Below are 13,135 nucleotides of genomic sequence, written 5' to 3'. Positions count from 1 at the left end.
ATTTTCCTCGTCAGCCACCAGATGTGAAACTTCGGCCCGCCTGATCCATATGGGAATCTTTATATGAAACATTTTTATTTAATTTAAATACCATTTATTTTGTGTAAAAACTTTTTTCATTCGTGTTTTATTGTTTCTTTTGAAAATTTGTCTGTTTAGTTTGTGCCTCATCTATTTTACCTGAGTATTGACGCCATCATATCTGTGTTTACGTCTTATATTGTGGTACTAAGCGTAATCATATCGTCACGTAGATCCATTGACGGTGCTCGTTCAAGTTGCCGGAGATAATGATAATGCAGTATTCAAAGCATCCACATGACAACGATGATTGCTAGCAAATAAATCGGGATAGTTGTAAACTGCAATGTTAAAAACAACCTATATTTTTATTCGATTGGTGCGTGTCGCTGAATTATGGGAGATACTATTTGCACATTTAGAAATTGTAAAGAACACAGCTGTTATGTTTTGCTGAATAACCCAAAACAAAGGTTTGGTCTTACTACTTTAATGTCTATATTACAACTGATTAAAACAAAATACACACTCATTGGTTTCTCACGCATATAGAGTTACAACTGAGTGTGGATCCTGGAGCTGACCTCAATTGACCTGTAACTGTCAGATCATTTGTAGCAACAGAATGTTAATACCGTATATTTCCACAAAACGCTTAGATTAGAATAAACGATGGCCAAACTGGCGGGTGTGCACTATAAAAAATTTGGCACAGAATGGCCACATCAGAGGTAAAGTAAAAACCGATATAATTGACAGATTTGTGGAATATTGTTAAATATGTGTAATTGTTTTATTATTTCTTTGAATGCGTTACAGATAGTGATAATGGGCTGATTCGGACCAAGTTGATTGGGTCCAATTACAGGCCGATTCGGACCAATATCGGGCTGACATGCCGGGCTTGTATTAAGAGCAGAAGATTTCTTTCCCTTTGCGGTTACCAACAAGGAATAAAAACTCGACATATCTTTGTTGACAATTATACAGTGCAGAATTTTACTATTAGTGTCACATAAAACTTTTTTTTTATTTGATTGTATTTAATTGTATACATGTATCATGGGTAGCTGAGGGTGTTTTGGAATAGTCATGCTGTATTTTTGGGTATTCTTGAGGTGTCTTTGGGTCTTTAGATGGACAGGGTTCAGAATATTTGAAATATTAAGCTCTGTCCAGGATTTAAATGTAGCATTTATATGTGTTTAAAATATGATATTTTGAATTATTTCTCAGGTATATTGAGAAGTTGAAATATGCAATTAAGGAAACAAAACCTGATTGCATGCATAATAATTAGGTTGTTATATATAATGAAATGAAGTACTATAAGACTGTTTATCTTGCATTGGCAATTTAGTAATTAAATATTTTTAAAGCAGCTCATTAACCTTTGTGTAAAATTTAAATATTTTATTTTTGTCTATACATATTGGTGTGAGTATGTTAATGTTGTAGTTAATTTTTGTAGAATATATCTTTACCCTGTGCATTCCTAGTGCTAAATAACACATATACTTTAATAAAATTAACTTGGGGTTCAGTTTTAAAATTATATCCAATACAATATCATGTGTCTATATTCTGATAAGCTTATGGTCCTCATAATAATAATTATAATAAAGATAATAATACCATAACAAAAATGGTGGTGTTACGTCTATTGAAAGATTAAACATAATACGTCATTTAATAATGTGCTGTTTATACTCAGATTTCTAATTTCACATCAGGTCTGTATTTGCAAATATCTGAAGCATCTGAGTATTGTATCTCTTAGTTATTTCTGCTTCAGTTGTAGGGTTATGTTTTAATTCTACTGCCATATTTCTCTCGTGTTGCATGTTAAATCACTGCATTCTATTATCAAGATAAAGGAGCATTATGGATTATCATAACGTATGGTAATATTAAATATTTATCAGCTTTCTATTTAGGGGTTAGCATGATTGAACTTGAGTTCTCTAACATAGAATGCGATAAAGTTATTATCAACATTTTACACTTACAGCCAAATACATGCATTTGCTGTTTTCAGGATTTGTGATGTTCTGTTGGAAGGCATGTGATTTTCAGGGAATGTAATTTAATTTTTGTAGGCACTATCATACCCCACTGCCAGCCTCTGAAAGAATTTACATGGAACTAATCTGGCTGGGAATTATTGAATCCCTTCACACCATTGAATACTTATTCCACACAGACTTATTTTACTTGGAAAGATATGGTCATTGATAGCAAGTGCAGTTTTAAATCCATGCTGTTTTTTGTAGATATTGCGGACAAATGTACAAAATGTAGGATTATGACTTGGAATAAAATATGCTACTTTGAATATCAGCACAGATGGAATATCAATAGGAAAAAAAAATTCTGGCACAGTATGAACTGTTCTGGGTAGGAATCTGGTGTAGAGATAATCAAGATGGTATCACATGTTTGACAAATCTACTAATGCAGCATATATAGTACAGTAAAGCCATCTGTAACTTCACCGTTTTTGTCCCTAAATATTTCCACTTTGAGATAAATGAGTTTTGAAGAATACCAGTGTTGGAGTTCTAAAACTGTAAATACTAGGCAGATATTCCACATACGTGGGCTGATCAAAACCCATAGCCCAAGTTCATATACTATTCATTTTTTAAGTAAAAAAATTACAATTTTCCAAGGCTCTAGTTCAAATCAGGTGCTTTTTTTTTCAAGTTTTAAACAAGTCAGGCAAGCACTGAATTTCATACTTTAATAACTTTGTCTACTGTTATATGGCAATTCCTGCCCTACAGACATATTGAATGCTTGAATCTATTTCCATTCTTTCATTTGCATCCTGTGATTTACACTAAGTGGTGTCTGATGTGCTACAGGACCATTAAGACAGATAAAAGGTGGGTGAAGTTCTTTGTGATATGGAGCATGTTTTCAAACAAAACTCGCCATAAGCACTATACTTGCTTGCACATGGGTCAGATTACTCAACAAAGAACTATCTGTTATCGTTGCCTTATGTATACAGATGCTAGAAACATTTTTGTTGTTGTTATAGGGTTTAATGCCATTTTTCAGCACAAGATAGGCTATACATGGCAGCCAGTATAAGTGGTGGAGGAAGATCCTGGGATAACCCCAGAAAGAACCACCAACCCACAAGATGCTACTGGCAAGCTCTTATTTTTGACTTGTGTACTAACAACATTAATTTAAAATTGCAACAGTAGAAAATTCTTTGTAGGATACAGTATTATTTTTCTTCAAGTTAGAATTGTCATGTTTTAGGCTCTTTAAAAAAATCAGTAACAAGAAAAGAGTGAAGACAACAAGCTTTGTAAAATTTAACAAATAATTTATTTCCCCAGAAAAGCAAGGTAAAAATGACAAAAACAACTTAAGATTTATGAATCAAATCTCAGAATGATCCAAGAATTAAAAATTAGAAGTCTTAGAAATAAAAAGTCCTAAATGAATCTGAGTTAGAATCCTGATAAAAAATCCAAGCTGGAGGACGATGATGTATGCTGTGGTCAGTGTTATCCTGATGTGTCAACAGTTCCATGTTGAACCACAGAAAATAATATTCCAAATTTGAATTCCAAATAAAATTTCAATAAATGTCTGTCCAAGAATTCTTTATGAGCACTTAAATATTTCTAGGAAAAAGAATTAATAATTCCATCAAATAGAATTTCAACTCAAACTATTCACAACAAAACACCTTTAAGTGTTAATTGTTTATAGCCCAACTAACTAAATTCTCGATAGGAAACAGTTATACACTAATTTAAGATGCAAAACAGATTCCTGTATGAAGATCACATGATTTTCTAGAACAACATAGAAACTTTTTATATGCCCAACATCACATACTCCCAGTATGGCCTCTACTAAAACCAATGATTTTTACTTTGGGAAAGAATAAAAAAAAGTAGTTTACTTCAACTCACTGATTTATGAATCAAGGTCAGGAACTAAGTAGGCATTTGCTACAAAGTTTCTATTATTAAGTGTTTATGAAAAAACTAGTTTCTGGAAAATGTCTAATCCTGTAAATAAAGTTACATTACAATAGCATGTAATGGAAAAAAAATAATTTAAAACTAACAAGGAAACAATTAAATTAAATCAAATATAAATTAAATCAAATATACATAACAGAATCAGTGAAGAAATACCAATGGACTAGTTCCAAATGTGAAACTGCTGGGAGCTCTAAAAGTCCTGAATTATATGGATAGTTGTGATTTTAAGCTAAGGTAAAATTTATTTATATATTTTCAGCACAGTTGCCAGCTTAAATAACCTCAGCTAGATCAATGAGAAGTCTCATGGCCAGTGTGAAAAGCATATTGAAACAAAATATTGACAGTAGGAATGAATTTAGTGTATTTTTTACTTTTGATAAAGTTGTGAAGGAGTTGTAAACATTGACAAATTGGAGTAATGACTCCTAAAATGTTGTAGATGAGAATAGTGCTTCTCAGTGTCCATGCCTCAAAATCCATTGTGCTGCATTTTTGTTAAAAAGGTCATGGTTTGCAAAAAAATTTACTTGGTTCTTGTTTAAGAATCAAATATTTAATTCTCATTTTTTTTGCAGTCTGTACATACCATAGTCATCAGTCTTCTTAAGCTTATGCAAAGTTAATTTTAGTGATTTTGTTTTTGATAAGCTCATGAATTTCTTGATGAAATTTATGTATGTATCCCTTAACTCTCAAATTGAAGCATTTGTAAGCAGAATCAGTATGTTGGAAAGGACTATGATTGCAGATGTTGACAGGGATGGTATCATCTTTGCAAGCCAAGGTTCCAGTATGATAACCCTATCTGCACCTTGGTGAATCGAACATATATACTGGTGCTTTGTCCTTGCGACATCTATTTGATTTCATGAGTTGCTTCCATTAGTATGTAATGCCAGGTATCCAATAGCATGGAGCATTGTACATCAGTCAAAAATAATGGGGGCACTTGACCTAACACGGATCCTTTGGAAGTTTAGCATCGAAAGTATGACTATGTACTAGAGGGAAGTTATTACAGATCTATTTGAGAGAAAGGTATTTGTGCACTGGAAAATTGCTTATTTATCAGTCCATTCAACTTGTGTGCTTCCCTTGTCTTGGTCATGTAGTCACAGTGTTCAGATTTGAGCAACTTAATTTTGATTGGATGCGTTGGCTTGCTGCCACATCCAATGAAATTCACAGACCAGAAGCACAGAATCATGTGCTTGATATGCCAAGGTGTAGATAGGGTTATCACATCGAAACCTTGGCTAGCGAAGATGGTATGGTATTTGCTCATACAAATACTACTGAGACAAAGGAGAAAACCAGACAACCCTATTCCCAAATACTCACTCATCTGAATGGCTGATTGTCCAATGAATTAATGCTGATGTACACAATAAAGCTATTTTGTGTTGTCAGAACCATTACTTTTTTTGCAAAGGGGGGGGGGGGGGTAAAAGCATCATTCCCTATGCATAAAAATCATAAATTTATAAAAATAGCATGACCTTATGTTTTACTGAAGACAGTAAAATAATGTATTTATACATTTGAACACCAGGGTCAGGGGATGTCCAGGAACAAGAAAAATAGTTCCATTGAAACATTTTGTTCATGGTAAAACTGACACTGTAAATATTTTGGTGTGTTTTAAAACTGATCACTTTTAAGACTTTATAGGATTGCTGACTACCTGCAAAACTAATTATCTCCCAAAGTAAATAGTATATTGAAGTGTCCAGAAAATAACATTTGCTACACACTGTGTATACAAGGGTTGACAGGGAAATAAAGAATGACTTTCAAAAGAAAAGTATATATTTAGAAGATTAAGTACTTGCATGAACAAGAAAGACAGAAGAGAGAAATAAAGGAAAGGAAGACAGTATTTCGGAATTTCTGTTTTTTCAGTGTTCTCTTGGAAGGAAAACACTTCATACTGTCCATAAGCATCACAATATGACAACCAGCTGCTGTATCTTGTCACATTACAAACACTGTCAGAGGTGGGAGATATTGAGATATTGGTTTTCTGGTTTTCCATGACAATTGACAGCAACAAAAAGAAGATGAAAAAGAGGAATCTATCAGGCTGACAAGATTTCGAAGAAAGGGTCTACACTCCAGATGGACTGGTTAAACGTCTCCTCCCACACTTTTGACTGCCTTTTGCACAGAAAATCTTGGATTTAAATAGTCCTCTTGTGACATATTTTAAACAAAATCCTTCTCAGCCAGCCCAACAGGTCGCTGACAAATTCACCACATCCATGAAGATAGTGACAACTGTTCAGCTGCACATCAGTACATGTCCTCCCAAACAAAAATCAAAGTACGGTAGATACTGACAAAATGCAGCTCATCATTGCTTAGTATGACAGTAATCAAGAATTACTCACCATTTGATGAATTTGACAATAGAAGTGCAAAAATCAGCAGGGACATTTCACAGTTTATAAAAACACATTGACACACGTTTACAATGAATTTTACTAAGTTCAAATTACAATCAAGACAGGTTAATTTTAGTAATCATATCAACAAAAAAACAAAGTGAAGGAATGTTTAGTTAAACTTTTTACATGCACGTTTGTTGAGCTTGTCACATTAGAAATAATATTGAGAATTTTATAGTGAATTGCCAAAGAAAAAAGTGCTTACTCAGCAGCATTGGTGCAGAGTGGTAAAACTGACAAAGGTTATTTATCTTTATTCGCTTCCTTTTATAAATATTTTTAGTTTTTTTTTATTTCTGGATTATGGCAGTTGTGTAGCACTACAGGTGAAAAAGTCAGTTTTTAAAGAGTATACAATATTATTTTAATTCTTGACTTTTTCTCCACTTGCAAAAAAATGGAAGTAGCAAAACGTTGATTCTAATCTTGACTCCTTGTAATGAGGGCCCACTATGCATAGCCTTTCATCACTTTTCTTTAGATGTTTTTAAGGAAATCAAGTGGAAACATTTTTACATGATGTTATCTCTTAACTACATTTGTGCATATATTTAATGGGTTGCACTCCCTTGTCCTGACATTTTTATTTGTATAATTTCAATGGCGGTAGTTTTGTCACCTTAAATAATGTGATGGTACCATAATATGACAATCATAATGTGAGTTATTAATAATTACTCTTCACTAGAGGGGTATTTTTTAATAATGGATCCTTTTTTTGCAATTCCTCTTACAAATGATGTGGATGCCATTATAAATATCTTTTTATAGGAATATTTGACTTGTCGTGAGATCATCACTCTAATGTCAGCCACAGAGAGAAGCAGTGGAAAAGACCAGTTGGACATTCTGGCAAATCTTGAAGCTCTTCAGTCACTTGAAGATGTAACCCTTATCAAACAGAAGCTGAAGACAATGGTAATAAAATAGTTAGCCAAAACATTGAAATTGTAGCTCCAAGAATATGCAGGGGTAAAGCTAGACATGAATTTTAGGGAGAAGTGTCTTCTCCTTTAGGACAGAACAGGGAGAAATGAGAGCTGAACAGGGAGAAGTGGGAGCAAAGTGAGACATGCAATATACATGTATGCATGTATGTATGTATGCATGGATGTATGTATGTATGTGTGTATGTGTGTGTTGTTTTCATTCTCTTATTTGAATTATGCCCTCTATTTCCCAGTGTGCATCTTTGCATTTAACGTTGGTTTTAAGCAATACTTTATTTTCCAGTGGAAAGTTTTCTGAGGTCTATCTATATTATAAACACATTTAGTGTATGTTGAAAAACTATCATATTCATATGCAGTGTATTTTGGCAATGACTTAAAAAGAGAACAACAGAAGCTCTACATTGTAATGAAATTTAACTGAGTAACTAGATTACAGTATTGTAATAGCAAGTTAGTACAAATTCTTGATCAACTACCCTTAATCAAGAATTTTTCTTTTTACTTTCTGAAAGTTCACTATAAAATGGCATTTGAAAAGATTTTTTAACTTTTTTGAAACAACCTCTGTACCATGGAACGGAGAGCAAATGCACACATCTTTCACATCTGACTGTTCTTCCTAATTCCTTTGTTGCTGATTGACAACACACAGAAGAATTAAAGTCAGTATATGAATGAACTAAACCATTTCTTTTTCAACCAGATCAACACAGCCAACATGCAAGTGCATCTAATTTTTAGAAAAAAGGGTTTTCTTAATGTAACCACTCACTTTATAGCTTTGTTACAACAGTCCATTGATAGGATTGCAAATATATGGTTTTATTATTTGTCTACATACTTAGTGTAACATTAGGCATTAGTTAAATAGTATTTGAACACCTTTAAACTTCTTGGACACAAATCTTGTTTGCATGATTAAGCCCAAACTAGCTGAGAGAGACAAATGAAATTTTGGTAGGCTTATTGTGTTTATAGGTAGACAGCCTGATTAGATTTTCATATGGTTAGGCAAAATAATGTGTGTTTCCCATTGCATTGGTTTTTAAAATTGGTGGACAAAGGACAATGATCCTTGGATTGCATATGTGATGCTGTACAAACTGAGCTACTGTGGATAGCATGAAATTTGAATTCTAGTCAAACCATGGTGGTGTAGCCCAAGGCAAGGTACACCATGGTGGTGTAGTCCAAGGCAAGGTAGGTCATTCTAACATATACTAAACCCAACATCATGAATATAAATTATTTATGATCAGTATTGTTCATATTATTTTCAGTGTCAAGCCCTGTCCAGACATAAAGAAACCACAGAATCATGGTCTGGTTTCTCAGCAGTTGATGTATCACAGGCAACATTGCAGACTCCTTCCAGTCCATTCACCAAGTGTAACATGTCATCAGTGTCCCAACAGGAGAATGGTTAGAAATGTTATATCACTATCAGAGGTCTACTCTAGAGTTTGAAGTATGCATGAAATGTTTATGGCACAGTCAGAGATCTACTGTATAGTATGAAGTACACATGAACTGTTTATGGCACTATCAGAGATCTACTGTGTAGTTTTGAAGTACACATGAAATGTTTATGACACAATCATAGATCTGTTGTATAGTTTTTGAAATATACATAAAATGTTTATGGAACTATCAGAGATCTGCTGTATAGTCTAAGTACAGATGAAATGTTTATGGCACTGTCAGAGATCTACTGTATAATTCTTTGAAGTACACATGAAATGTTCATGGCACTATCAGAGATCTACTGTGTAGTTTTGAAGTACACATGAAATGTTTATGGCACTATCAGAGATCTACTGCGTAGTTTTGAAGTACATATGAAATGTTTATGGCACTATTAGAGATCTGCTGTATAATATTTTGAAGTACACGAAATGTTTTTGGCATTATCAGAGATATACTGTATAATATTTTGAAGTACACGAAATGTTTTTGGCATTATCAGAGATATACTGTATAATGTTTTGAAGTACACATGAAATGTTTTTGGCATTATCAGAGATATACTGTATAATGTTTTGAAGTACACATGAAATGTTTATGGCACTATCAGAGATCTACTGTATAGTCTAAGTACACATGAAATGTTTATGGCACTATCAGAGATCTACTGTATAATTTTTTTGAAGTACACATGAGCACATCAGGATACTCAGAATTAAGCCTCTTTGTGCCCTGTGTCAGCTTAGTGATTGGATTGTTGCAAAGGAATTTTTCTGACACAGGCTACCTCATTACGTTTGCATGGTTCCCAGCTGTATGGTTTATATATACAAGTGAGCTTGGTTTTTTCTCTTTCTCATTCAGTACATCCTGAATCCTCTGTAGGATTTTCAAAATGGAAGTCCAAGACCATGTGTTATATATACAGGGTTCAGATTTATCAGAAAATGCAAGCTAATTGTGAAAAATGTAACCATCAAGCTTCAATTTGGAATGATATATTCAAAATCATTTGTAAAACTGATTTTCATACAATATTTCAAGAACAACAGATCCATAATTTATGTGATTCAACGCTAGAGTTGTTTTATCATTGATTCCTTTTCTACAGGATCAGCTTTTTAGCGCATGAGACTTTTCTGTGGCTATTATCAACTGGACAAGGATGCAGTCATTATTATCTCTGCTGATCATAGACTAGAAGAGACTATTGGTAGTCTGTAGTCCATTGTCCAGCCATTTGCTTGCATATATTGTTATTTCTGCTCCTCCTAAACTACTTGGAGGATTGTCATGAATCTTTAAACAATCATTCATTCCTTGGTCTAGTTGGTACTAAATGAAAATGGTGCCATAATGGCCATCTATAACATCTTTTTATCACAAATTCTCTTAAATGAAGAGTAATATTGCTATGGGATTTTCACCAGTAGATTACGTATGATGTGTAGTTGGTCCAAAGTTTAAAGGGTGTTGCTTGCACATTCAGTGTGGCCACCACAGCAGCTGTCTTGAATTTTTTTTTTATCAACATCATCCTGAATGGATGGTCACATCAACATGAGGTTTCTATAAATGACTTCTTGCGATATCTAGCTGGGCTTAAAGAAAATAGTGGTAATAAGACATCAAAAATATGGCCACCACAGTGGCCATCTTGAAAATATTGTTATTGCTACTCCTGAATGAATTATCACTTTAGCATGGGGTTTTCACTGAAAGATTTCTTATGATATCTAGTTAGTCATCAATGAAAATAGTGCTGGTCTGACTTCTAATATGACCAACACAAAGGTCATCTTGAAAATCTAGTTATAGCCACATATCCTGGTCATGTCAATGCTGCACTTTCGTGAAAGAATTCTTATAATGTTTAGTTGGTCCTAAATCATGGAAATGGTGCAAATCTGATAGCCTACATGGCCATCATGGCAGCCATCTTGAAAATATAGGTGTTAAATCTCCAAAACGGATTTCATATTAGTATGATTTCCCTCCAGAAGACTTCTTATAATGTTTTATTGATCCTAAATTATGATTTTTGGTCCTAAATGAGTTTGGTGCTAATCAGATGACCACAACAGCTAATATGAAAATCATGTTATTGCTGAAAAATATCAGAGATGATTTAAACACTCTGCAGTTAAAAGGAAGAAATTATCTTGTCATGAATTCCTAGAAGATCTTTTCAGCCAGTAGAAACCCCATTGACTCTTATGCGTTTAAGGCAGGGCTGAGCAAGTTTTGTTTTCATCCACTTGTCCAGGACAAGGGGTTTCAGAAAGTCCAAATTTCCCACCTACCTTTTCAGTTGTCTAAGCACTTGTCTCAAGATTTTATGAGATCTGTGCACTTTAATCTATATAATCAATGAACAAAAAAATGTACAACATATTTATTTTTTAAAAGAATGTAAATTGTCAAAAATAGGTTGATATTATATATTTTGTTTCATCAGAGGTTTTCAGTTTTCCATTTTCCTGGTATCTTATTCACTCTGTTTCTTGTTCTGATACAGTAGCATCCATTCTTCTATCACCTGGGACCACTCTAGTGGTCTAGTTGTTAGAGCATCTGCCTCGTAAGCGGGAGGTCGTGTGTTTGATCCTGGGCCGAGTTATACCAAAGACTTACAAAAATGGTACTGACAGCTGCCTCACTAGGCGCTCAGCATTAAGAGGTTAGTGTTAGGACTGGTCGGCATGGTGTCAGGATAATGTGACTGGGTGGAACTTTAAGCTACATGTCTGTGGCATGATGCCCCAGTGCTATACATCACTATAAACTGCCGGGGCCCTGAGTGGCCGAGTGGTCTAAAGCGCTGTCCATTATGGATCACTGCCATCTCACCTCTGTCTGCGTGGGTTCGAGTCTAGGATTCGGCCAATGTGGGTATGTGAGAAAGCTTGCCAGTAGCTTCTTGTGGGTCAGTGGTTCTTCCCGGGGTTTTCCCAGGTTCTTCCTCATCCATTATTATTGGCTGCCATGCATGGCCTATCATGTGCTGAAAAATGGCGTTAAACCCCACAACAACAACAACAACTATAAACTGCCACACTGTAGACACCTTAACGATATGACTGAAAAATAGTTAAAGCTACGTTAAAAGATCCTAATAACATATAACACAAGACTCTGTCACTTGAATGGAAAGGAATTGACTGGAATTGAGAGTTTCTCTGAAGACTTGCACAGTTGGAGTCTGTTGCCCTGAGTCCGTTCTTATAATTAGCACCAAGTTCATCACTGTTCTCCTGGATTTCACACAGCACTTTCATATCAAAACAGTCATTGAAGATCAAAGAGATTAGTGACTTTCTGTCATTTAAGATCTGTGACCTTGGAAGCTCTAAAGCTTTCTTTTCAGAACACTGCCAGTGACATATTCATCACACTGGTACCACATGCCCTTGCCAACATACATTATATTGTTCAGAGTTACTGACCTTGGAAAAAACATGGCAGTTAACGTAACAACCCATTGTTGATTGTAAGGTGAACTGATTGTTTTCCATGCCACCTGGAAGCAAGTTTGAAACACACTCAACTAGATCAGGCATTGGCAGCAAATTTCAGAAAATTAGGCAGTGATCATCATGCATGAGAATCCATGGCCCCTATTGCCAAGGTGATTAAAAGGCCATGCAGCGTCCAATGGCTAGTACCCTGGCACCCTCATTAAATTGAATCTTGTGATATAAGATGCCTTTCAGTTCTACAAACGTCAATATCCATTACTGCTCATTGGTATAACAGGAGTTACAGAAGCAGGCAGCACATGAACTGCCTCTATGGCTTGCCTTGCTGCCTGCACTGACATTAAGGCCAAATCAGTCTCAATGTAGCAGACACCCTTGCATGACAACAGGAGTGCATATAACACCGACTGAGTAACATAATTTTTTGGTGATGTGCGCTTAGTCGTGAGGAAATACGGGCTCGTGTGTGCAGGCAAGGCGACCTGGGTTCAAATCTCCATAGAGTACAAATTAAACATTCTCTAACCTGTATGATAGTATTATTTGTATTAAAATATTAATTCTGCCTTCTATTATCAAGCATTCTTCTATAGGAATCCAGGGATAGCACTTTCCATTCTGTCTGGTGTATATTTATAACACTCTCTCTCTCTCTCTCTCTCTGTATATATATATATACCTTTTGCTATAAGGAATTTATAATTTTCAGTATCTTTTTTAATGCCGTTCTCTATTTGTGTGTTAATTCATCT

The 13,135-nt window shown here is 34.7% G+C and overlaps 1 protein-coding gene across 1 annotated transcript in view; it reads left to right on the top strand.

The window, feature by feature from the left end:
* Positions 1–342: 342 nt before the first annotated feature.
* The window catches only part of LOC149793002 (uncharacterized), a 30,989-nt gene continuing 18,196 nt past the window's right edge, over positions 343–13,135 (top strand). The window contains exons 1-3 of the mRNA XM_089966868.1: positions 343–494; positions 7,259–7,405; positions 8,721–8,862. Coding sequence (XP_089822994.1) covers positions 7,292–7,405; positions 8,721–8,862 — 256 coding nt within the window. The 5' untranslated portion in view covers positions 343–494; positions 7,259–7,291. The remainder of the gene's footprint in view (positions 495–7,258; positions 7,406–8,720; positions 8,863–13,135) is intronic.

Source organism: Sinohyriopsis cumingii, chromosome 8 (genome assembly GCF_028554795.1).
Source record: "Sinohyriopsis cumingii isolate HCF-2022 chromosome 8, ASM2855479v2, whole genome shotgun sequence".
Taxonomy (NCBI): Eukaryota; Metazoa; Mollusca; class Bivalvia; order Unionida; family Unionidae; genus Sinohyriopsis; species Sinohyriopsis cumingii.
Note: the sequence above shows the minus strand (reverse complement) of the source record. Positions and strands in the feature narration are given on the sequence as shown.